This window comes from Amblyomma mixtum, chromosome 5, assembly GCF_055824585.1.
Source record: "Amblyomma mixtum isolate Tamu chromosome 5, ASM5582458v1, whole genome shotgun sequence".
Lineage (NCBI taxonomy): Eukaryota > Metazoa > Arthropoda > Arachnida > Ixodida > Ixodidae > Amblyomma > Amblyomma mixtum.
In genome coordinates this window covers 31,198,371-31,224,831 of record NC_143016.1, presented here as the reverse complement: position 1 = coordinate 31,224,831, position 26,461 = coordinate 31,198,371, and the positions used below count along the sequence as shown (strand labels likewise).

Genomic DNA, 26,461 nt, shown 5'->3' with positions numbered 1-26,461 from the left:
GTTAAACCTGGAAAGCGCATAAAAACAACGGACAACAGAAAGAGACAGACACACGAGCGCTTACTTCCAACTGATTTTTATTTTCATGCGAGAGCAGAATATATGTACACTTCAGATCACCTGCGCATGCGAAGAAAACTCAAACAAGATAAAATATTATCTGGCTGCACATGCAAAAGAAGAAAGATATGCAATCTCTTTCTCAGACAGCAAAATTGACGCACCACTTACACATTCATCGCCAGATCGTGCTATCTCACTTGCCTCAACAATTTCACGCGTTGTTTTACACTTGCTTTTATACAGAACTTTACATTGATGAAAGAGAGGACGACAATTCTTGCTTTTGCACTTGAGGCAATGAATGCTCAAATGCCCACCTTTTCTGTTTTCAACAACGTAATTGTGTTCACCTAATCTCTCATTCAGGCATCTACCAGTTTGGCCTATGTAATATTTACCGCAAGTCAAAGGCAACTTGTACACAACCCCTTCTGTGCATTTTACAAATGGTTTTTGGTGCTTGATCATGCAACCTGACTTCAGCCTGTTTCAGCCTGCGGGCTACCCATTGCACATGCTGGTGTCTGTTGCAGAAGGACTTGTAAAAACAAACAAAAGGAATGCTAACTCAAAGCAAGAGCCGGATAAGACAAAAGATAAAAGAAAGTTTGCAGTCATACCCTATAAGTACAGGTTGTCACACAACCTAAGAAAAATTGGTAACCGAGTGAATGTAAATGTGTTGTTCTCTGCCCCAAGTAAGCTGAGTGCGCTAAGCAAACAGAGCACGTCAAAAAACAGGCTGAAGTCAGGTTGCATGATCAAGCACCAAAAACCATTTGTAAAATGCACAGAAGGGGTTGTGTACAAGTTGCCTTTGACTTGCGGTAAATATTACATAGGCCAAACTGGTAGATGCCTGAATGAGAGATTAGGTGAACACAATTACGTTGTTGAAAACAGAAAAGGTGGGCATTTGAGCATTCATTGCCTCAAGTGCAAAAGCAAGAATTGTCGTCCTCTCTTTCATCAATGCAAAGTTCTGTATAAAAGCAAGTGTAAAACAACGCCTGAAATTGTTGAGGCAAGTGAGATAGCACGATCTGGCGATGAATGTGTAAGTGGTGCGTCAATTTTGCTGTCTGAGAAAGAGATTGCATATCTTTCTTCTTTTGCATGTGCAGCCAGATAATATTTTATCTTGTTTGAGTTTTCTTCGCATGCGCAGGTGATCTGAAGTGTACATATATTCTGCTCTCGCATGAAAATAAAAATCAGTTGGAAGTAAGCGCTCGTGTGTCTGTCTCTTTCTGTTGTCCGTTGTTTTTATGCGCTTTCCAGGTTTAACAGGAATTCATAAAACAAATCCAACATACACTTACAGCCCTATCCTCCTCTCAAAAAGAAAAAGCCCTGTGCCCGTCTTCAGAGCCCCAACCCCATTCCATAGCTTTCTCCAGTGAAACTGCCGATGAATACGCCCGGCACGTACACCCCTTTCAGCATTCCCTTAACCCCCCCACCTTCCTCTGGTCTCCTATGACAAAACTTTACTAGAGAATAAGAAGTACACCCCCTCCCCACGCGCACACACCACCAGTGCTCGTCTTTTCAGCTCCCTCAATGGCCAAAAAAATTGTGGCAGTGGTTTCTTCTGGCATCAGCTCATATTTTTCAAGAGAACTATCAATGGGCCTATTCATTCTTGCAAGCATTCATTCTTGCAGTTACTTATCCCGGCATTTTAGATGCACAAACAAGTTTCAATTACAGGACCTGTGAAAATTCTATTAACTATGAAAACGAGAATGCTGAGAAGGTCACTTCACCACTCGCATTCATGGGCCAATCCACAAAGGCAGCAAAACGGACTCGAGGAGGCATGCGATTGACCTGGAAAGTATGGATGTTAAGCCGGCTGAAAAAGAAAGCTTTTCTAAATTTCTTGCTACGAAACAATACAGATAGTGCAAGTAATGGCACAACAGATTCTTTATTTGCAGCAAGTGTACGCCTGGATGGAATGCAACGTGTTCACTCGCAGGAAGGCACTGCCACCTTCAGTACTTGCAGGAAGGCCATGGACAATTTTCCTGCGCAAAAATTCCGTGCACACAATAAAGCAATGGCACAAAATACACAATAATACTAGTAATTAAGAAAACAACACTATTATGTGCATTGCAAAAGAATTTATAGTCACACAGGCACTACCTTCTCACTATTTTGTTAAACGATAACTGATAAAATGCCACCAGCCAATTTCAGTTAAAATCACTCGCAGTGCAGGCCATTGACATTCATGCTAATTCTCCCTGCAGCTGTCATTTTCTCAATGTGGAATCATTTTCAAAATTCATGACTGGTACAGCATTGTGCCTTTTGTTAATACCCTGAAGGCCTGACAAGCAGTTCAGTGTAGTAATGTGCACCGAAAACAAGAAACAAAAGAGTCATTAAAGAAAAACAAGATGAGAGATTTGCAGTCACAGACAGCTAGCACTTTGCCACTATGCATAGTTTGAAATTGAGTTGGCGAGGCCAGCCACTGAAATCATGCACTATACCAGCCAAGCTTTCTAAATTAGCCACTAGGGGGATGGTAAAAAATTTAGTTTGTCTTCTCCAATAAGGCCTGCAAATTCCCAAAGAAGCAATCTTTGAGAACAAGGCGCCTGAACTCATTTTCATCTGCCTGAAGGACCGCTTACCTAAAGAGAATATTTGGACTACTTGCTCTATTTCACTGAAACTTGCAGGGCTAGTTTATATCACTGCTGGCACAGTCTCCACCAGATTTCATCATTCCAAAATAAGTATAGAGCACGTCATGCAACCTTTATGATAAGGATGACTCAGCTTTCTTAGAGCTATGTTTGGAAAATAAGGGCAATTTTTGCAATTTTTTGTCCTGAGCAAGAAATAAATTTGCACAGCAGTGTTTCTCACATAATTTTGCTTCAGAAAGACTGCCACAACACTACTATAATCAAGTAATATTGGAAAGAGTTTTCTTAAGTTGCCAGTTTACTGAAAAAAAAAAACAGGAAATAAAAAAACGGACTCAGAAGACTGAAAATCACCCGACTTTATTTTCAGTGCTCCAATGTTCAAGAACGCAAATACCTCCACCCAAATAATGATAATTAGCAGAGATAGTTCCAGCAGTGATATAAAGCCGCCACCACTTACTGTCAGCTGCTATCCGCAGCCACGTGCGGGCGTGCCTGTGGGCACATTCCACAGTCACAGCAATTACCGTAATAACCCGCGTATAATACGAGGTTTTTTCCCCCATAATTAGTGTCCTAAATTTCCGCCTCGTACTATTTGCGCATCCGAACAAAAATTTTCGAAGTTGCTCAAAGTTTTGGTTTCGTTTTTGCGGCGTGGCTACGGCTTGGCTTTGTTATTCTCGACAAATGACGTCGTTTGTTGATCCGTTGGGTGCGCCGGGGGGTCGCGGTGTGCCGTGCGCCTGTTGACAACGCCCGTGCTCGCATGTAAGGCACGCTTCGTGAAGTGGATATTGTTTTAGGGAGCACGATGTCACGGTCTCGAAAACAGTACTCGGCTACTTTCAAGTGATTTTAGCTGCGGAGAACATCGGCAACGGTGCGGCCGGGAGGCAGTTTGGAGTCATCGAAGGAAGCATTCGTGGATGGCCACAACAGAAAGAAGCCCTTTTCGCGTGCAGCGGAATACGACGAAGCTTTCGCGGCCGCTTGATGGTTGTGTAAACAAACCGTTCAAGGACGCAGTCAAGCGATGCTATGCAGAGTGGATGCGCTCAGGTGAGCCTGCAGTGACGCCAACCGGGCGGCTGAAGCGGGCTTAAGAAGTGCGGCATCTCGAACGCCCTCGATGGCACTGAAGATGAGTACATTTGGGATGATTTGTCGGACAAAGAAATGTCCGAAGAAAGCGCTACTGAAGAAGAAAGTAATTGAAGTGAAGTGCGGGATGCGATTTGAATAAATGTCTTCTATGAGCTTGTGTTACTCGTATTATACGCAGGTGAAACTTTTTTTTCCCATTTCGCGTCTCTAAAACTTAGCCTCGTATTATATTCGGGTTCGTACTATACGCGGGTTTTTACGGTACTAGTGGTGCAGTCGTCATCGCTGCTAAGGGCCCACAGCACGTCATTATAACACTGCCGTCCCGCGAAATCCCCCACTTCGCTTGCAACCACAGCCCGTTGTCGTCCCACAAAACCCCGCACTTCGCAAACAGCCACACCACGACACAGAATGGAACAGTTGAAAATTTTGCCTCGCTGCACCTGCCACACCTGCCTGTAGCACCCGTTCCGCGACTTCTAACTTGCGGCCCAGCGCGCAGCTAATTTCTTTGTAGTAAAGAATGCAAACAAAACCATCTTGAATGTAGCTGTAAACAAGCGCTGGATGCTCACCGGGCCTGCAGCACAAATGACGATCGATGAAGCACCACATTAAGAGCTGGCCAGCAGTTGTCAAATGCATCTAACAGAGCCAAAGAGAAACTACTCGCGAGTGGCGTCGGCTCTTCCATCGTCATGCAGCACTGCCAGTGGCGGTGCCACTGTGACAGGAACAGCAGCCCTTCCAATCAATTCTCACCAATCCCTTGAGCGCGGAGTTGAAAGAAAAAAAAAAATGTCCGAAACAAGTGCGCAGAATAGGCAAATGCTACTTACTGGTTAGAGCTGTCGAGCAAACAAAATTGCAACCATGCTGTAGCGTCCCTAATATCTCGCTTGTCTCACCTTTACTGATGGTGCCATGCTTTGGTTACAATTTCGACAGACAAAATTTCGATCACATGGAGCTCTGACATTGCACAGTCCATGGACCTCCAAAATTTCGCCTCCATCAAAATTCGGCCGCTGCGGCCGGGATTGAACCCGCATGTTTTGGGCCAGCAACAGAGCGTCGTAACCAGTGAGCCACCGTGGCGGAAACGGCTCCAGGAAAGCCAGATTAAAAACAGCTTTAACAGAGGTATCGGATTCTGACGGCAATGAAGAAATTGGCAAGCCTCTTGTCGAATCTGACATAATTGATTTGTTTTTCAGACAGCCCCGGGGAAAGCGTTTTCGACGGGTTCTAGGGCTGCAACCAATGCTGTCAATAAAACTTGCAGTTTTACTTCTAGACTGTAAAATGCTTGCTTACCCATTGTTTACTGCTTGCGAAAAATTTAAGAACATTTTCAGCCAAAATTTGCCCCTGCGGACTACACACCGGGTGTGGATGTAGTCTGTAAATTATGGTAGTGGCTGTACCGAGAATAGAGCTTTTGCACCGCACGACCCACAGCGCCACAGGCGTGATCTACTGCGGCGAGGCATCAACTGTGCATGCGCACACCTGCTGTGCAGGTTCATCTGGCTGTGTGTGAAAGCAGGTAGTCCTGACAAACTACAGAGTTTCAGCAGAGCATACCTGCTAAAACTAGAGGTCCCTTGCCTAGGGTGATCCCAGTTGTGCTTCTGCAAAGCGCTTGCACATGCAGGGCATCACATGCCCAGATAGTCTCCCATGCAAAGAGATTATGGTAACTGTGCTCTGTTCGGGCTTTCTATGCCAATGCCAGAAGGCTAAGGAATGCAGACTGGTATGGATGTTGGATGGCTGCAGCAAGAAGTTTGCAGGCAAGTATGGAACAGGCAGAATAAGTAAACACATGAGACAGCGATGACAAGCAAAAGCTGAAATCCCATACTACAATGGCAAGCAGCAGTAGCATGCACCGTAGCAATGACACCATAAATGCAAACAAAGTAAACAAGGGAGGAGTGAGCGTCAGGGTGCTCAGCCAAGGGGAGTTGCCTTTATCCAGGAACACAAATCCTCTTGTCGAAACACTGGCCAGGCACCCTGCCCCCTCCCCCCCGGTTAACTTTGTGTTGTAAGAAACCCATCTCCTGGCTTCACTCTACCCCTGTAACCATCATGGATCATATCCACCACCACATTATGCCTCTTTGGGAGGGAGAGTTTCTTTCCTAGACTTTTAACAACGCCAGCACTAGAAGAGCCCACAAAAGAGCAATAAGAAAATTAGCCACGCCTGTGTATAAGGTGGTAGACCCGGCCTGGGTGGGCAGTGGTTACTGAAACCGTACTTTGGCACAATTTCATAGAAAAATAGCCATTTGTAGCAACATTAAGCAGGCTTAGAGCAATGGTGCAGTTTGGAGCAACTTGTGCAACATTTCCCCCATTGCTTTAAGAAGTACCATTTGGCCAGTGTACCTTCACACTGTTGCCTAGTTCCAGCACCAAGCAGAAAAATTCATCCCATAAACTCCCAACGCATCCACATGTGCCAGAGACATCAGTGGAGTGCTTTAAAAATGAACTTACCACACAGTCACGGTGCAGAGGAGGAACTTGGCTTGGTCGCCCAGCAATAGTGTCAGTCCTGCATGTGGCAAAAAAAAAAAAAAAAAAACACCGTGTGATGTACCGACACAAGCCACTTACCCAACTTCAGAGCTGATAATTAAAAAAATTGCAAAGGGCAACCAAAGTTTCATTAGTGCATAAAGCTCCTTGCACGACACACTCATGAGCAGCAGGCAGATTACGGCAGTTGCCTGCTAAGCAGCTGTGTGCCATTTAAAAAAATGCAGACGCCTGTCTGGATAGGAATGGCTTCCACTGACAGGGAAGCTAAAAGCACCACCCCAGCTCGCCTGCTAATGGATTTCGAATTTTTTGGCATGCTGAGCCCCTGGCTATTATTATAAAAGTTTTGAAGTTACCGAAATTTCCAATGCAACAGATGGAACCAAAGATGACCACTTATGAGGGTGGTGAGAAGCAGGGCCCATGCAACGACCGCAGTGAACCTCAAAAGTATTGTGAACTCCCCCCCACCAGGTATAGCGCCATACTGTGCTAAGCAACACAGCAGTTCCCAGCAACATCTAGTATAATTTCTAGAAATGCCACAAGGTATTCATTAAGCCAACAACGAATAAAAACATCATTTCTAGCTGATAGCGATAGCATCCTTTAATACTGAACGAGAAGTGCAAGCAGCTGCATAAGTAAAACTAAATATTTGCATAACCTTAATCCAACAATACACAATTAGAAAAACTCAATTAAGGGGCGGCCCTGCTCTTCAAAAAAAATTAAGGAAGTCACAGCTATGCAATCTTCAGGGAACATGTATTTTTGTGTGCAGATTCTAAATATATGTCATTTAATTCCATGTAAAACTTTCTGGACCAACACCCCAATACTGATCTGTGACGAAAGCAAGACTCAAGGGCGCCGCTGTTGCCGGCTGGAGCGAAAACTTGGGAGTGAAAAGTACACTTAGCGCCCATAGGAATAATACATGTTCAACACAATGTCGTGGTATGGCAGTTCTGCTGCTGGTAATTGCACACACAGTACACACATCCCTCTCTCGTGGCGGCACAAGGTTACCACAGGCAAGTTTTTTTTTTAACAGAACTTTAAATGTTTATTGCAAATAAAATTTAGCTTCCATAAGGTCTCAGGCAGGATTCATAACATCGCAAGACTGGTCAAAATTAGCACATTTTATGAAAAAATCAAAAGAGTAGACAGGTATGGACTTGCATGTGTTCTCTAAAGATTGCATAATTTTTTTTTTTTTTTAGAGCAGGGTCCTCCTTACAAAATACAAATGCACTCATATTCCTTGACAAGGTTCCTTTTTGGAGAAAACACCACAACAAAGTTCACAACAAAGCAATAAGCTATGCATAAAAACATACAGCATCTACTCACCCACTGATTTTTTTTGAAGTTCACAGGCCCACAGGAAAGGCCATCAACCTAAAGAACAAAAAAGCATTTTAGAAAGAGTACTGACAACAGGAATGACTTACTTCATGATTCAACTAAATTTTCCAACCTTTATTTACGTTCATTACTACCTAAGGAGCCAAACTTTTTCTTCCTTTTGAGAATGAATCTGCTCGAAGGCCCCGCATGCGAGCATATATCTGATCTGTTACTACAAACGCTTATCAGCATGGATCCACAGCTGTACAAGATGCAGCCTTTATCAAAGCTTACTCGGCATGCACGTACTAGACAAATGAATGCCATGAATTTGAAAGCCAAATTTACAAAACACAAGAGTGCGGGAGTAACAATGTTACAACTGCCATTCCGCAGTAATAGCAGTCTCCCAATAGTATCCAGCAGTAGTACTGGTAGCAGCAGATAGTCGGGTATTGTCGAAGTTTCTGATGCACCGATTTAAGTTTCAGACGCGCCCATTTAACTTCTCACTTTTCTTTGAGCAGGGCGCCTGGTAGTGTGAAAGAGATAGGCAATGTAATGAAACTTTTGTTAACCCACCTGTGGTACTTATCATCCTTGGATGCTTTTGATTTCAGCATCATGGAACCAAGCTTTGTAGTCTAGTGTTCGCGTGCAACGCCTGGCTGCACGTTCTCAGCACCAGGATACAATAAGCAGGCTGTATTTTTATAACAGCATGGCATGTTTGCTTCCACAGAGGTCATTTTCACTGCACTATGTTTCAAGATGCATAGCTTCAGCAGACAATCTACCAAGGAAAGGTTTAATAATACTCTTGCCAATCGGCTGAGTACCACAAAAGGTTATGTGTGGTAAATTCCCAACATTGTAAAAATGCAGGCTTGCACTCAGGTTAGTGGTTGCTTCAAGTAAGCTAAATGTGGCACTGAGGGGCGACTAGCGTCATTGGTAATGAACAGCCTTTCCAAAAACGGTACTTTGCATCAAACAGCTTTAAAGAATTAGGATCTGGTTTTCTGACAGCGATTTTTTCAGTTATAGAAAAATGCTTAAGTTCATAGCCCTGATTTCGGCATCCTTTCCTCAAAAGCAACTGTGCTGAAGACTGGCACAGATTGTTATCTCATATGCAAACCAGTGCAACTGACGTCTCGCGCATTCAATGCTATCACCGTCTGCACTGACTTAGTACTAAAGCAAGACACGCAGCCATGTGCACGTATTACAATTCCTTTATACAAACTCAAAGGTGTGGGATATGAGGAGTTTAAAATGGTGCTTATCACGAGGCTTCCTTCAGTACAGCACCAACAATGGCTGAGAGTCCTGGTCTGCATTACGAGATCATGTCAGGGTAGTAGTGTGCGACACTTGGCCGTATGCCAGCGGTGCCACTGGAGCAGTGCCCCCTCCATAGAATGACGGGCTTGCATAGGCTGTGAAGAATTTAAGAAGACGGCCTTGCAGACATATCCACAGTCAAAACTCATGACAGAGACTGCTACCCCAAGAATAGTGCAGAGTTAGCTTGCTGAGAGCTCTAAGCCGCACTGTCCAGTGCAAAAAATCAAAGGCTGCCACCACAGCCAAGAAACGCTACGTAATGTAAGCAACTGGCAACGTGCTGTTTAGTAATATGTCGTACTAAGAGTGGCATAAGCTTTGAAACAACTGTTAAGTCAGTCATTATGTCACAAGATACATGGCGACATGCACGTGGCAGTTTCAATGCAAGACAGAGCTCAGTAGAATACTTTAAATGTGGCTGTGCCCAGGTACAGCTTCTTCAGGCATCGGAACACTTCAAACTCAGGCCAGTGATTTCACTGTAAAGTTTTGTGCTTAATTTAATTCAACTGACCAAAAACAATTTAATAAAGCAAAACTGAAGAACTGTCCTTCTGTATATAACATTGTATGCGCGTCCTGGACCAGCCATTTGTAGTCCAGCCTAGCTGCAAATACTGAAAGGCACTAAGACCACGCTCTTATTCAACATTGTAATATGTGGTTTTTCACATGTAAATACGTCCTGGACGGGCCATTTGTAATCGTCTAGTTGCGAATACTGAAAGGCACTAAAACCACACTCTCATTCAACGCTGTACTATGTGGTTTTTCACATGTATGTAAAATGCGTCCTGGACCGGCCATTTGTAGTCCATCCTAGTTGCGAATACTGAAAGGCACTAAAACCACGCTCTCATTCAACATTGTACTATGCGGTTTTTCACATGTAAATGCGTCCTGAATAGGCCATTTGTAGTCCAGCCTAGTTGCTAATACTGAAAGGCACTAAAACCACTCTCATTCAACGCTGTACTATGTGGTTTTTCACATGTAAATGCGTCCTGAATAGGCCATTTGTAGTCCAGCCTAGTTGAAAATACTGAAAGGCACTAAAACCACACTCTCATTCAACGCTGTACTATGTGGTTTTTCACATGTAAATGCGTCCTGAATAGGCCATTTGTAGTCCAGCCTAGTTGCGAATACTGAAAGGCACTAAAACCACGCTCTCATTCAACATTGTACTATGCGGTTTTTCACATGTAAATGCGTCCTGAATAGGCCATTTGTAGTCCAGCCTAGTTGCTAATACTGAAAGGCACTAAAACCACTCTCATTCAACGCTGTACTATGTGGTTTTTCACATGTAAATGCGTCCTGAATAGGCCATTTGTAGTCCAGCCTAGTTGCGAATACTGAAAGGCACTAAAACCACGTTCTCATTCAACATTGTACTATGTGGTTTTTCACATGTAAATGCTGCCTGGACGGGCCATTTGTAGTCCAGCCTAGTTGCAAATACTGAAAGGCACTAAAACCACGCTCTCATTCAACATTGTACTATGCGGTTTTTCACATGTAAATGCGTCCTGAATAGGCCATTTGTAGTCCAGCCTAGTTGCTAATACTCAAAGGCACTAAAACCACTCTCATTCAACGCTGTACTATGTGGTTTTTCACATGTAAATGCGTCCTGAATAGGCCATTTGTAGTCCAGCCTAGTTGAAAATACTGAAAGGCACTAAAACACACTCTCATTCAACGCTGTACTATGTGGTTTTTCACATGTATATAAAATGCGTCCTGGACTGGCCATTTGTAGTCCAGCCTAGTTGCGAATACTGAAAGGCACTAAAACCACGTTCTCATTCAACATTGTACTATGTGGTTTTTCACATGTAAATGCGGCCTGGACGGGCCATTTGTAGTCCAGCCTAGTTGCAAATACTGAAAGGTACTAAAACCACGCTCTCATTCAACATTGTACTATGTGGTTTTTCACATGTAAATGCAGCCTGGACCAGCCATTTGTAGACCAGCCATTTGTAGTCCAGCCTAGTTGCGAATACTGAAAGGCACTAAAACCACGCTCTCATTCAACATTGTACTATGTTGTTTTTCACATGTAAATGCAGCCTGGACCGGCCATTTGTAGTCCAGCCTAGTTGCGAATAGTGAAAGGCACTAAAACTACGCTCTCCAATAGCGTTCATTCGAGGACAAGATGCACTGTGCAACAATGATAACAGCAATTCTGTGGATTCTTTTTGGTGGTTGCAGCTGCTGGCTACTAGCTAGCTAGCTAGCGTGCCATTTTAGGCACATGCGGAATGGTACCTGCTAAGTGTACAAGGTAATGGTGACCAGCAATCAAAGGTAGTAGAGCCACGGCACATACAGCTTTGCTGCACTTGGGTAGTGGCGGCTTGGTGACCAGGATAGCCTACGCAGTCTTGTAAAACTGCGGCTGTCTTCAAAGAAAAAGCAGCTTCAGACAGGCACATGGTGCCCTGCAGAGCTCTTCTCCGTTTTTTCAGAACATAGCTAGGGTCTCTATTACACTTTACAGAAGGGCCAGGGCTGCAAACTAAGCACCTTTACAATAAAACTTGGCAGCAGCTAGGGGTTCCACTCCACATTTTATTTCATTTGATCCACCTGGACCACTTTGAATACATACATAGACAATGGTAGCATGGGCTTATTTCATGACAGGAGCGCTTACTAACACCAAGTTTTCATATGACAGAATGCCAGGTTCACATGAACAGACGAAAATAAAGACTTGGGAGTGCCTATTACAGTGCACATGTGGCCTTCCAAACCGCCTGGCTATGCTAAGAAAAAAAAATGCTGCATGTGAGGAAATGAGAAATGAAGAGTAAATTACAGAGCACGATCTTCACATGTGGCGTTGGGGAAACAAATAAGTGCAGTGCCTGCATCTAAATTTCTCCGAGCAAGGCCGTGATGGTAAGTTGAAGATGGATGGTGGCGGGCACGGCGGAGGCTCTTTCAGACGTGAAAAAAAGTGTCACTGGTGCTCTTCTAAGCCTGCTCTCAAAAAGAAAGTAGACAGCTTGCTGCACTCTTAATAGCGGCCCGCGCCTCCATAGCTATCCCGAGACTGGCCATACGCTCCGCCACCATAGCTGTCATAGGAGGCATAGCGATCGTCTGATCGGGGACCACCTGCAAGCAACGACAGACACCGAGATTGTTATGCCGCTTCACACTTTCCGCGCATTCCAACATGTGGCAGGAAACGTACTAACTAGGCGTGTAGCACCTGGCCTCTGCCCTTTTTGTTCCAACTCGCAACTTTCAAATGGGCATTTGTCACTGCTCCTTATGCTGGCAAGTAAAGCAATGAGACAACTGTCATTGAGTCAAATTAAACGCCGACTGTTAACGATGTTTTTGTCGGCAATGAACTTGCACTGCCAGTGCACTTCAAAATTTGCAGGGATACAATATAAATACATGACTGCAACCATCATTTTCTCCGAGAGAACTATTTGCAGAGGATATCTGGAAGCAGAGGCAACTGCCACTAGCATTTGCTATATTGTGATGCATCATTTTTGTTCGCAACAATAAATGCAAGTCATTTGTGCACGTAGGCATATACAAGCTCTGCTCCAGGTCTATGACAAACTGGCAAAAAAGTCTCAACAGCGCGCTGGAAGCTTCTGTCACGGCTTAGGCAGTGCTTGCACTCACACTACGTTGTGGGCTGCCACCTTCAGTACTCACTAGTGTTCTTAGAACATCTAAAACTGGCAAAAAGCCATCCAAAATGAGCCGTGTCGCCCGTAGTGTGTGGCAATCATTCTGTAACAGGCTGCTAGAGTGATGTTTTGGTAGAGAAATGGGTGGCTCTGTTTATGTCAGAAGTTTCTAAGCACAGCTCATTAAACAATGCCACCATTTATGACAACAGTTCAACAGCTCAATGGGAGCTGAAACGTCGTGCACGCAGTCCCTCTAAGCAGTTCACGCGTGGTTCCTCATAAAACCATTTCAACTATATTCAAGGTTATGAGACAAGAGTTCATATCAAAGGAAGCGATAATGGCATGCCATTTGAGTTGTCAGGTATTTTTCTTCAACTGGTGCCAGCTTAGGGCTTTCATAAGGAAATACATTTGTGGGTTTCTTGTTGGCCTGTTTTGTGGAATGACCACATTCTTGGCAAGACAAGACTTTTGAACACAGCTCCATAGAAATCAAGGCATGTTATGCTGAATTTGCTACTTACAGGTTAGGTCCCAGAAAGCATCAGAGACAACATTAGTGGCTAATACGAAGTACACATCAAAATGCATGCACACATGAATTGCAGTGCCTCGCAGCCAGCTCTGTAGTGCATGTGCCTCATATCAGCAACCTGCACCTTTGCATTTCCCAACAAACCCAACACCGGTGCCTTTCATTTAGACCAATAAAGTTTCAGCAGTACTAAAAACTAGTTTTGTTAACTAAAAAGCAAACAGGCATGAAGCATGATTCCCGCTGTCCCAGAAACCGCCTAACATGCAAGTCTGCGCACGCACATCTCAGTCGTGCTCAGTAAGTAAACACCTGTGCATATCGCTTCGCTGCCTCGCAGTTGCAACGAGGCTGATTCATGGCAACACTCCGCTGCTATGTGCTGTTTGAAAATTCTTCACGCGGTTCGGGATGTTGGCAGCACGATGCTGGCTGCAATTTAATGGTGACGCCGAGGATAGCGGACGACCAGGCCTGCTCTCGACCATTCGCTTTGGAAGCAGCCAGTGCCAAGCTGCTCTTGAACTGCAGGAACTGGCACTGCATGCTCACAGCACCACCACGGAACTTTACAGAACTGGTGCAGTAAATGCAGGTGAATCAAATCTACTCGTAATATACGGGCGCCGCTAAGTTTTCACATACTGAGTGCATAGAAAGACTCAGATACGATAACCAAGTGATGAGCACGCCGCCAGCCAGATTATCTGGGATATTACAGACAAAACTGCACGAGCATCTGCGTGGAATTGGAAGCCTGCCAGGCCAGCACGCGGCGCTTGGTATCTTGACCAAAATCAGCACTGAATGTGGCACCTGTCCGTATGCATAACTCTTAGGTCGAATAGCTGCATGCTTTGTCATCAATGTAGCTGGTGATTTTCTACCGTTCTGAGGCAGTTCACAACATTCTCTGCATGAATATTTCAGAAAGTGTGTTTCACCACAACTGCTACTGGTGCTGAGCTATTTCGTCTCTCCAAATCATGCTGCGAAGATAAACTACTAGATCTAACCTAACAATGTGACAACCTGTGGGAAATGTAAGCCACAGTGATGCAAACAAATGCCCATTGCTATCCAGCAATATTGTAAACCATGCTAAAAAAAGGCAAACCTGCCCTGGCCATTTTGGAAGTGATGGCATTGCATCACTGCTCGATGGATAAAGTGAATGCGCTTTGCCATGGAGCAAGCTGCTCCACAATCACCAGCAAAACACAGGAACAAGTCACTCCCAAATGACCAATGAAATCCAGCACAAGGCGATAACAGGTGCAACATCAGCAGTTTGGATTACAGAAAAAATGCAAGTTAATAATTTAGCTAGAGAAAAAGAAAGGGAACAGACACTGGAAAGACACGTAACACAAAGAACTGACAGACTGTACTCTAGTAGAGTGACTGAGAAGATGCCAACAGAAGGGAAACATAACTGAGGGCAGCAGGGAGCCAAACGGTCTGAACACTGGAATATTTGGTCGAGAGTTTAACCAAAAGCCTCAATTCAGCTGGAGTAGCACAAGTGCTGAATGAGATCCACATTTTGCCAACAGCTGCTATGGACCACTCACGTAACAAAAAGAACCCCTTGATTGTGCAAGCCCTCAATTCGGGACTACAGCTCCTCTCCTAAACAACAGCAGGCAAAGATTGCTTGCATACAACACCATGAATCATATTGCAGCATCACACATACAGTAAAACCTAAATTTTTAACTGTCAATTTGAAATCCTAATAAATCATTGAATTTTTGCAATCTCGCATTTTTTAAATTTTACTCGAAAGAGCTGGCACAACCCCAGTGAAAGGGGGACGAGGGTCTTGAAAACGTTTTTTTATTTCCTAACATATCATGCTGAAAATTGGCATGGAGATATACCTTTGATTGCCGATTCTACATATATATTCAGCTTTTTAAATAGAGGTCAATGGCCATCGCATTGGGCCACCTTGTCTGTGGTTGTAGTACAGGAAAGAGTTGGACAAGCTCCCCCATGTTCTCCCCACAGACCACAAAACCTGTTTTCCCAAGGGACTTGAAAATGTATATACGTCATGAATATGTACACACTCCTATAGGGTATGCGAACATTTATCAACCAAGTCCGAAACATCAGTCCCCTAAAGTATACGACTCCATCATTAACCGTTGACAGCAGCTTTGTTGAGTGCAATGGTAACAGCCACGAAGTGCTGCATGCAGTAGAACAGCATATCACACTTTCCTTTCTCGTTTCACTGTAATTTCAGATGATTCAAAACCCAGGTTAATTCGAATATTGCACACAGTAAAAACAGGGTTCAAATTATCGAGGTTTTACTGTAGCTTCATGGCGAAGGTAACCAGCAGAGCGAACCAATGTGCAATTTTCATCACACCCCTGGTCCCCCTCCATGGCAACTAGATCACTGCAAGCACATTATCCTTTGAGGCACATGCATCTACAGAGTCTGCTGTGATGGCTCCTCGCAAGCAGCCCCTAAGCCAAAGCAGCAACACACTGAAATCTTACCTCCACTGAAGCTGTCGGCTGCTGGACGTGCTCCGCCGTAGTTGCCCTGCCTGCCCCCATATCCCCTGTCGTCGTAGCTGCTAGCATAGCCACCACCGGAAGGGGCAGGAGGTGCATATCCAGCGCCACTGCTTCTGAAGTCGCCGCCTCCCCTCTCCATGGGCGGTTTGGAGTAATCTGTGCTGTAGCCACCAGAACCATCGCCATATCCGCCTGCATTGCCACCTCCCTGGCTCTGGTAGCCATTGCCCATCATGTCAGCGGGCGCACTGTACGGGTCTTGATAGGTGTTCTGGCTGACAGGTGCTTGCCCATAACCATCGTCATAGCCACCGCTGTTTCCATAGTCTTGACTGCAGAAGAAATGAAATGGAAGTCCTAAGTAACCACAAGAGTAACCAGATTGAGCACCTTGCACCAATACAATCACTAACGGGCCTTACAAAATTATAGAAAGAAAAAAATACAACTTAATGCTCTATGAAATACCGGCCCAAGTAGTTGAATATCGAAACTTAAGCAGAGGCAAGAGGGAACAAGGGAGCACCTTGCGCCATTGTTGTAGTACGAGTCCTGGTAGGAGGAGGCCGCACTTGGCGGTCCCTCCCAACGGCCTCGCTTGGCAGGTGGTCCACCAGCCCCCATGGGCGGCCCTCCATGAGGTGGCATGCCACGACCTGCTCCCCGAGGTGGTGGAGCATCACCCCTCATTGCCGGTCCTCCCCGCATCGATGGTCCTCCAGGCATGTCATGGCCGGGTGGTCCACCCGCAAAGCCTCCTGCACACCATGCCAGGCAAGAGCATATATGCCATCAGACAAAGCAAGTGCAGATGCTCTACTTGAGTCTTACACAGTTACACCTGTTTGACACCCTCTTAGTTCATACGATTTCCCGCTTCGTATGCTCAAAAACTGCAGGCAATAAAAATGCCTCCTTTGAGTTAGGCTATTTCAGAGCGCAGCTCTTCAGCGCCCAATCACAGGTTGAGTGGAGTGCCTTGCCGTAGTAAACGTAACTGAGGTCTGAGTGCAATAAAGACTGCAATAGTGAAGAGAGTGCGAGAAGGAAAGTGGAGGGGCGGCGACCCGTGGCACCCGAGTAGTGCAAGCCATCGTTTGCTCCCCGATGATGCCATAGGTAAGGTATGCGTCATTCGCCAGAGGTAGAGGTAGTGTAGCGCATACTGCAAACACACTGGCTACAGGATGACAATTTTACCAGTATTACACAGCTTGATGTCAAAAACCAATGGCATGCAATCTAGCAAGTTACCTGCAGCAGAATTTCTTTAAAGCTCTTGGCAAAAGGTTACATAACATATTGCATAAGTGCCGTAGGACTAGTAAATACTATAATTATTAATATAATACTAAATGACATATCTGAAAACAGCATGAAAAAATAACATGTTCCCTGAAAATTCCATAATTGCGGCTTCATTGAAAATTTTTTTCTCAGACCCTCTTCCCCCTTTAAGATGACTATCATTATGAAACAGTGCCTGTATGAACTCGACTTGGCCCAGCAATCAGTCTGCACCTTCACGAAATTAAATCGATTACCGACAGAGACGCTGTTACGCTCGACTCCTTCCGCTAAAGCGCCGAAGCATCGGAGCGGCCCCTTGGTGCTGTATGTGCTAAAGACGGGGAAGCGCCAGGCAACAAAGAATCTCCAGACATCTGGAAACTGTCAATAGACAGGACTTCGGAGAGGCGTCGGCGTGGCGGCCCCGGTACCCCGAAAGCAGGGAGCGGCGTCAACAAGGGGACCCCCTGGTGGTTTACGGGGGGACATCCGCTGCACGGGAACGGTCTTCAGCTCAACGCCCATTAGCGGTGCCAAACCCAAACGCAACGCGACGGCATGGTGGGTCGGCGGCTGTTCTGTGTTGTTTGTGGCCAGCGCGGGTGCTGGCGTGCTCGCGCTTCGGTAACGGCTTCCGGTCTTCCTGGAACCTTTCGGCGCAAGTGCGACGCCGGCCCTCCGTCCCCGCGGCTCGCTGTGAAGTGCAGGCGTCGGACTCGTGTTTCGGCTGACGAATGGCTCGAACTCAACGGCTTGTCATCGTTGCCGCGAGGGATCGGCCGGACAGCATCTTCGAAGAAGTGGCGAGGGTGAACTGGGGGACGTCCTTGTGGGCGGACCACTACGAATGGACACGTGACCCAGTTCACAGTGATTGGACACATTTTTGATTAACCAATTTCCCCAACTAGGGACCTGGGGACAGGACACCCTATTTAAGCCGCTGTTCGGCATGGGAAAGAGGCTTTTTTCTTCAACCTTGTAACCTTGTCTACCTACTTTCCTTCTTGTCTCACCTTCAATCATGTATTAAACCTTTATATTTTACCTGTTACCTTGTCTGGGAAGTTCGTTCTATGTGCCGGCAGTCTGAAGGAAATTATGGTAGGGAACACAACTGGCGCAGTCGGCAGGATCTGCTTAGGCTGAGCGGAAGAACTTCACCGGGGACAAGCGACAACGACGACGAGAGTGGCGGAGGGAGCGACCGAGCTACCAAGGAGACCCACCAGACCTCCAGGCTCATCTGACCCAGCCGGGGCACCGACAGCGACGCTTCGGTAGCTAGGCGAGTACCCGTTTGGTTTCTTGTGTTTGCGTGTAATGTCAAAGCCTTGGGTTTTGAGGAGTGACATCGCTAAAAAAAACAGTAATGGAGAACCCGGGTGTAGATGGGGAAGGGGGAGAGGTGCCGGCACTAACAAGCGAAATGGTAGAAGGCCGTAGTAACGCCTCGCCACAGACGGCGTCGGAGCAGCAAGAAAGGCTGCTGGAGTTACAATTGAAAATTGCTGAAAGGGTCCTAGAAACAGTACGTTTGCAATCGCAAAGTGGAGTCGCGTCCGTCGAGGGGAGCAGCTGCTCAGGTGCGGATACGCGGTCGGAGGAGGACCGGAAACTAAAATTTGCTAGCCTGTTGAAGGGGGTACTCGCGACAATGCCTACTCAAGAAGCACTAGTGCCGGGTTGGTTTGAAGACATCGAGGCAACATTGGAATCCTACGATGTACCAACAGAGTGGTGGGCCGGACTTGTGTTGCCGCGACTCAGTGAGAGGGCGCGGGGACTCCTTACACGTCTGTCTTCAGATGAAAGGCGAGAGTACGCCATTCTAAAAAGCAAAATTTTGCAGGGACTCAGATTATCAGCTGCGGAGTACAAGCGCCTCTTCCAGTCATCCAGCAGGAGACCGGAAGAGTCGTGGGAGCAATTCGCGGTCAGATTAGAGAATTATTGGGAGTACTATGTCGAAAGCAGTGAAGCAAACTCGTTGGAGAAAATTAAACAGCTGGTAGTCTCAGACCGTCTGAAGGATTGTCTCAGCGCAGACGCAAGAGCACACATTGTACTAAATCAAAGCCAAAAGCGAGGATTCCTTAAACCCGAAGATGTTGCTACGATAGCACAGGCATTCGAGGAGAGTGTCAGGTGCAGAGTAACAGCGGGAAGGACATCAAGTGCGAACGAAAAACAGAAAGCTGAAGGGACACCGACAGCGCGGCCTTCAGAAAACGCTAGCCCCCATTCGCGGCGCAGGAAACAATGTTTTAATTGCTACAGCTACGGGCACGTAGCAAAGGAATGCCCGCAGGGCGCATTATCAGCGAGGGAGGCGACAAAGAAAAATCGTAGTGAGAACAGAGAGGTCGTTGCTCGGGTAGCCGCGCCACTTGAGGCGGGGGACGCGCCAGTGCGAGTAACAGAAGTCGGCGGGGCCAGCACGGTTACGCTAAAGAGTGCAGGTCAAACTTTCGACGCGCGAATAGACTCCGGGGCGGACTTGACCGTCATTCGCAAATCACTATGCCCAAGGTACGACAGCGCAGGGTCGACTATCAAACTGACAGGCGCGTTTGGAGAGCAAGTAGTTGCCGAGCTAGCATACGTGCCGATGTCGACTACGGAGGGCGCTCCAGGTATCTCATTTTACCCCTCGGAGAAGGGCATACTGTGCGCAATCACCGACAAGTTGGCAAAGGGCATAGACGCGCTGATAACCCCTAATGATTACGAGCAGCTCTTGGAGGACAGAGTGGCAGTACCACCTATCGGCGAGCCTGAAGGCGAAGATGAGAACTTAGACCCAGGGCAGGAATCGTGCGAGAACGAGAGCCAAGAAGTAGTGCGCGCATGCGAGGTGACCGTCGAGAGCACCTCGCAAGAGGCAGCGCAAACGACGCGGCAGACGTTCCGCGAGGCGCAACGGATGGACGAAACGCTGAGAGAAGCATGGGCACAGGCGAAGGAGGGCACGCACGGCATGCTCGTGCGCGACGAGCTGCTTTATCACCGAGAGCACGTCGCCGGGCACGAGTGCTGCCAGCTCGTTCTGCCATCAGAACGCCGCAAGGAAGTCCTAGAAATGGCCCATGATTCCGCATGGGCAGGACACCTTGGCGAGCGGAAAACTCTACAGCGCATTAAGGCGTCATTCTACTGGCCAGGGGTAGCCCGCGATGTGAAGCAGCACTGCCGCACGTGCCATGATTGTCAGATGAGAGCCCCTATGCGAACACAGGACCGCGTACCGATCTCACCTTTAGCCAGACCGGGCGTCGCATTCCAAGTGGTAAACATGGACTGTGTAGGCCCGCTCGAGCCGCCTTCCGCTAGAGGACACCGTTATGCTTTATGTGTAGTGGACGTCCATTCAAGGTGGCCAAAAGTAATATGTTTGAAGGCCTTGACTGCGGGGGCTACTTGCGACGGGTTACTTCAGATATTTGCGCGACTAGGTGTCCCAGAGACGATCTGCTGCGATCAGGGCACAAATTTCACAGCTAAGTTGACTCAGGAGCTCCTTGCAAAGCTAGGCCCAAAGGGCATTCGACGAGGTCAAGGCTAGGCTAAAGTCCGCGACAGCGCTACGCGCGCCAGATCCCACGCGAGAATATGTTCTCGCCACAGACGCGTCTGACTTCGCCGTCGGCGCGTGTCTAGCGCAACTCGACGAGGAGGGTAGGGAGTGCCCCGTGTCCTTCCTGAGCAGGAAACTGAGTCCGGCCCAGGCCCGTTGGGCCACCATTGAAAGGGAGGCTTATGCCATCATTTGGGCACTAGATAAACTCGAGGAGTGGGTGTTCGGCACTAAGGTGCGAGCATCACCGACCATAACCCTCTTCACTACCTCACCCTTTGCAGTCCACATAGTGCTAAGCTCACTCGACGGTCGTTGGCTCTGCAAAAGTACAACCTCACAATAGGACACAAAAAGGGGGTCCAAAATGCCAACGCCGACGCCATGTCAAGGCTTGTGGGTGCCGGCTAATCTCCAGCGGGATCTCTGTGTGTACGGGGGAGGGGTCAAGTAGTTTTTTTTTTCTTTCTCGCTCTCTGTCTCTCTCTCTTTTCTTTTGCGGTATGGGGAGATAAGTGGGAGAAGGCTTTGACTTTGCACGCGGCGCGGGAGGCCATCGGGAACTCCCGGCCGCCGGGGCTCGGGCTTGTCGAGCTATTCTGGTGTGTTGTGTTGCACGCTAGGAAAACCATGCAACACAGTTGGTGCGGAGGTGTTACGCTCGACTCCTTCCGCTAAAGCGCCGAAGCATCGGAGCGGCCCCTTGGTGCTGTATGTGCTAAAGACGGGGAAGCGCCAGGCAACAAAGAATCTCCAGACATCTGGAAACTGTCAATAGACAGGACTTCGGAGAGGCGTCGGCGTGGCGGCCCCGGTACCCCGAAAGCAGGGAGCGGCGTCAACAAGGGGACCCCCTGGTGGTTTACGGGGGGACATCCGCTGCACGGGAACGGTCTTCAGCTCAACGCCCATTAGCGGTGCCAAACCCAAACGCAACGCGACGGCATGGTGGGTCGGCGGCTGTTCTGTGTTGTTTGTGGCCAGCGCGGGTGCTGGCGTGCTCGCGCTTCGGTAACGGCTTCCGGTCTTCCTGGAACCTTTCGGCGCAAGTGCGACGCCGGCCCTCCGTCCCCGCGGCTCGCTGTGAAGTGCAGGCGTCGGACTCGTGTTTCGGCTGACGAATGGCTCGAACTCAACGGCTTGTCATCGTTGCCGCGAGGGATCGGCCGGACAGCATCTTCGAAGAAGTGGCGAGGGTGAACTGGGGGACGTCCTTGTGGGCGGACCACTACGAATGGACACGTGACCCAGTTCACAGTGATTGGACACATTTTTGATTAACCAATTTCCCCAACTAGGGACCTGGGGACAGGACACCCTATTTAAGCCGCTGTTCGGCATGGGAAAGAGGCTTTTTTCTTCAACCTTGTAACCTTGTCTACCTACTTTCCTTCTTGTCTCACCTTCAATCATGTATTAAACCTTTATATTTTACCTGTTACCTTGTCTGGGAAGTTCGTTCTATGTGCCGGCAGTCTGAAGGAAATTATGGTAGGGAACACAACTGACGCCAATGCAGCAGTGAGCTTCTGCTGCATGCCATGCACCACTACTTGCCAGGGGGAGGATGAGAAAAACAAGCTCACCGCCACGAGGGGCATTGAAGTCTCCTCGTCCCCGAGGAGCAAAGTCCCCACGACCCCTGGGAGTGAAGTCACCACGGCCACGTGGTGTGAAGTCCCCACGACCCCGTGGGGTGAAGTCACCACGGCCTCGTGGCGTGAAGTCGCCCCGACCCCGCGGAGTGAAGTCACCACGACCCCGCGGTGTGAAGTCACCACGACCACGTGGCGCAAAGTCCCCACGACCCCGTGTGGGAGGTCCACCACGCCCTCTTGTGAAGCCACGTCCTCGGGGCACAAACTCGCCACTGGCCCCACCTCGCCCTCGTGGTGCGAAGTCACCACCTCCCCCTCGACCTCGTGGGGTGAAGTCGCCACGGCCCCGCGGGGTGAAGTCGCCACGCCCATGGCCTTGGAACTCTCCACCACCTCTCATTCCAGGCCCACCCCTGAACACACTGCATGAACAGAAAATGAGAGGTCAGTCAGGCACCTGCAAAGGCAAGATCTAGATGTGGGTTTGCTCAGGATGTTTCCACCATGCAGCTTGTTCCTATGCTACAAGCTGTGTTCCTAGAAGATGCTTTGGCACAAATATAAAGCCCATTAGGTAGACAGAAATGCAGATGGCACACATGACTTACATGCCACGACTTGCCATATCACATGAAAGCAGCAAATAGTCAACGAAATCAAGCATAGGTGAATGTTTATTTTTAAATTTGTGGTGCTGACCAGTGGGAGATTAATAGTGTATTTTATCGCCGAAAGATGTCCGTTTAGAAACCAGAAGAAAACGAAAGACCACGCGTTGCAAGTGGGATCAGAACCCACAACCTTCGAGAGTCCGCTGCTCTACCAACTGAGCTACAGCAACAGCTGTCCTATCTTCTGCCTTCAGAGGTATTTATGTTGTGTGTAACCTAACCTTGAAAGTGTTCACCAGAGCTGCCCATGTCCATGTTTCATATCATGGGCACACGGACATCATGCTACATGTGAACAGCGCGGTGTGTTCCACAATTTTTGCATCGTTAAACACTGGTATACTACGGTGTTTGTCTAGGTCGCTCACCTACTAACTAGGTCACGTGACCTTGTGACATCACAACCCCACAGGTGTGCACACCCACGCATGCACACACACACTAAGTGCCCAAAAACGGGACAATGTTTCCTGTGGGCTCACCTTGCAACGTGGTAATGGGCCATTTTGCTAGCCCTCGATTCTGTAGATTTTGAATCGCTTCACAGTGCAGGAAAAAACGTATAATGCTCATGCATTAAATTCCTTCACGCACACTTGAAACTTGCTGTAGCACAAAACCCGGCCTAAAACAGCATACAATCCATGACAGTGCAGCACTCTTACCTTCCAGGACAATTTCTGCACTCATGTCCTGCACATACACAGCACACAATAGTTTTGCAAGGATACAGTGCAATCTGTGATATCACAGCACAAATATATGTGAATATGCAACACAGAGACAGAACAAGCGAGTCCAAATAGTTGCAGCTATAAGTATCTAGGTGTCTAGCAGGTGAGTTTCCCATGATTCTTTGCCACTCTTCGAAAATGCACTCCACCCAGTGAACAGTTGTCGCAGTACAACAGAGTGCCACTAGACCTCTGCCTGAACAGACGGCAGCAGCGAGTTAAGTGCTTCACAGTCATAGTTCCACTCAAAAGCTCAAATTAAGAAATCTCACCGCCAACTGAAATACACAGCACAATATCCTAAAAAACAATTTATATGCGCTTCCGAGCATTCAAGTAAAATAGCTGCTTCACTGTAAAGCCAAAAAGCTCACCCAGGTGGACCACCACGGCCTCTCATGGGACCCCCACGCCCTCTCGTGAAGTCTCCTCTGCTCATACCCCGGGAGTAGCCGCCTCTGCCACGCATTCCTCCACCGTCCATCTTCAAATGCTGTGAAAAGGAATGGTCGATTAGTGCGCAGAACTGACAAGAAACATACCAGGGCAAAAGCGTAAAGGAAAAAGACAATAACGATGCGAAAACGGACAAACGCAACCGCACAACGCGAGCGCGCCGGCATGACCATCAACACATTTAGTGCTTACAAATGAACGCACAGTGATCTCACGGTTTCTGCTTCAGCCGTGTTTCTGGTCATGAACCGTTCTGCTCGCTGCCATCACGATAAGTGATTTACCTCCTACAGGCTCCTACGTCCCCACTAATGCTTCCCAGCGGATAGCATTAGGCCAGCCTCCAAAACTTTTCGCGACCGCCAAGAATAGCCTGTTCCGCTGTTTTTCAGAGTACTGCACAACGACGTAGTCTTCGACGCTAACTCCGAGCTTCTGCGCGCACATACCAGGCACTAAACGCAGCACTGATCTGCAAAGATCAGCACTTTAAACAAATTTGTTAACTTGTTTCAGCACGTGCGAAAATCTAACCGAGAAACGCCACTACGTAACACTCGGCGAACGAAGAGCATGCACCTCCTAGCGCGGTATCCTGCTGCGCAACATGATCTTGCACACTGCCAGAAAGAGCACACCAAGTAGGCTTACTTCTAAGCCGACTTGACAGGTAACCAAAAAAAGCACTTACTCACTAAAAAAAGAAACACTGCTTGCCGCAAACTAGCTCACGACGCAACTAAACTAAAACCAGAAATCCAGAACTTCACAACTTTTGACTCCGATTTTAAAAACACTTTAATCTGAACAAGTGCGTCGTGCTAGAGACGCAGGCGCTAGGCCTAATACAGAATCCGCAAAAAGAAATTCACTCGCAATTTCAAGCGGCCTCAGAGCAGTTCGCTCACAGCATGACAACATACCAGAGTATTTCACAAAGTAATTACAAGCCAGCACATATGGATACTAGGAGAAATTTGCACTTACATTCCTTCTCGCCGGTAGAACCCCACACAAAACTTATGAAAGAAACGCAATGAATGACGGGAAGTGCATCGCCGGCACAGATCGGAACGCCACTACCGGTGAAATGAGTAAGTAAGCTATGAAAATTGTGAAATTCCACGAAGCCGATGAAATGAAGCCATGGTGAACGCATTCAACAAAAATATGCAGAATGCAGTACGAGAATTGTGTGTTCCATAATCAGCACTCTGATCATTTATTTAGAACCCTGCACAAGAAAAATCTGCGACACATTATTTGAATAGTTGGTTGAAGGGCTCATTGGGGTGGGGATGCTGGCAGGGGTAGCAGGGGTATCATAGATGGCTTGTGGGGGTCTTAGAGAACAAGCGTCACAAAACATACATACACAAAGAAAGTATTCTCCAAAGCGCGCACCTATCGTGCCACGAACATTGGCCACGAGCCGAAACAAGATAGATTTCAGTCGACCAAGAAAAAAAAAGGGGGGGGGGGGGGGGGGCGTATCACCATCGACTCACAAACAGTTTCGTTTTCGTTTTCGTTTTCCTTCCCTGACAGCGCTGAACCGAACGGCCTACCTTTTTGCGCGTGTGCTACTTCCGTCCCAGCCACTGATCTCCACTAGTGGAGCTGGATGCCGCATCGGGCGCCCGAAAGTGAAGCCACCGAAAGTAAGCGGCCTTGTCCCGGAAGTCAGCCTTTGGCAGTGTATGAAATCGGACCTCAGCACGGTTTTTCAGTTCCAGTTTTGTTTTCCTACTTAGCATTTCGTCTTTTCGTTATTCTCGTCTTTTTATATGACAATACCTACCTGTTGCGCCGTCAACTGAGCGAGGAGACCAGCGAAGTCTTCGGGAAAGACGTTTCAAAAATAAGGGTCCATTGCATCTCAGTGGGACGACACTAGCAGACGACAGGACGTCGCTACACGCAGCAAGTATGGAGCCTCGTCTACTCGGCTCAGTGTCGTCTCGTTTGCCTAGCTTCGCCAACTCTGCTCTTTACTGTGATGCTTGTTCCCACGCAGCGACCATTTTACCGAATTATGTTTTGACCGAACCGGAGCGAGGGCTAGGTTACTATCTTGTGATGTGTCGACGGTGTTCGGTTGGTTCACATTAGCGTCTCCAAAAGGTATGGTACTGCTTTTTCGACGGAGCGTGTCATGTACTGTTTCGTATTGTAGCAAGTTAAGCTTGAATGGGCTTTTAATCGTGGTGCTTGGTGCAGTTGACATCTAACAGCGCTTCTGACGCGCACTGCAGCATTCGTCTTTCTTGTC

General features: G+C 47.5%; 1 protein-coding gene across 3 annotated transcripts; it reads right to left on the bottom strand.

Annotated features, from left to right (window-relative positions):
* Positions 1-1,977: 1,977 nt before the first annotated feature.
* On the bottom strand, positions 1,978-25,299 carry LOC149341671 (uncharacterized). Of its 3 annotated transcripts, XR_016282955.1 has the most exons (9): positions 25,177-25,299; positions 24,108-24,226; positions 22,317-22,750; positions 16,390-16,621; positions 15,843-16,195; positions 8,340-9,199; positions 7,761-7,808; positions 6,357-6,414; positions 1,978-2,096 (listed from the first exon to the last, which is right to left on the bottom strand). XR_016282955.1 is itself a non-coding variant. In XM_089543826.1 (6 exons), exons 2-6 carry the CDS (start codon positions 24,215-24,217, stop codon positions 12,145-12,147), a joined length of 1,230 nt encoding a protein of 409 aa, XP_089399952.1. In that variant the 5' UTR covers positions 24,218-24,226; positions 25,177-25,298; the 3' UTR covers positions 11,674-12,144. The 3 variants fall into 3 exon arrangements, 1 of the variants encoding a protein (XP_089399952.1); XR_016282956.1 differs by lacking the exon at positions 8,340-9,199 and having other exon boundaries at positions 25,177-25,298; XM_089543826.1 differs by lacking the exons at positions 1,978-2,096; positions 6,357-6,414; positions 7,761-7,808; positions 8,340-9,199 and adding an exon at positions 11,674-12,245 and having other exon boundaries at positions 25,177-25,298.
* Between the last annotated feature and the right edge of the window lie 1,162 nt (positions 25,300-26,461).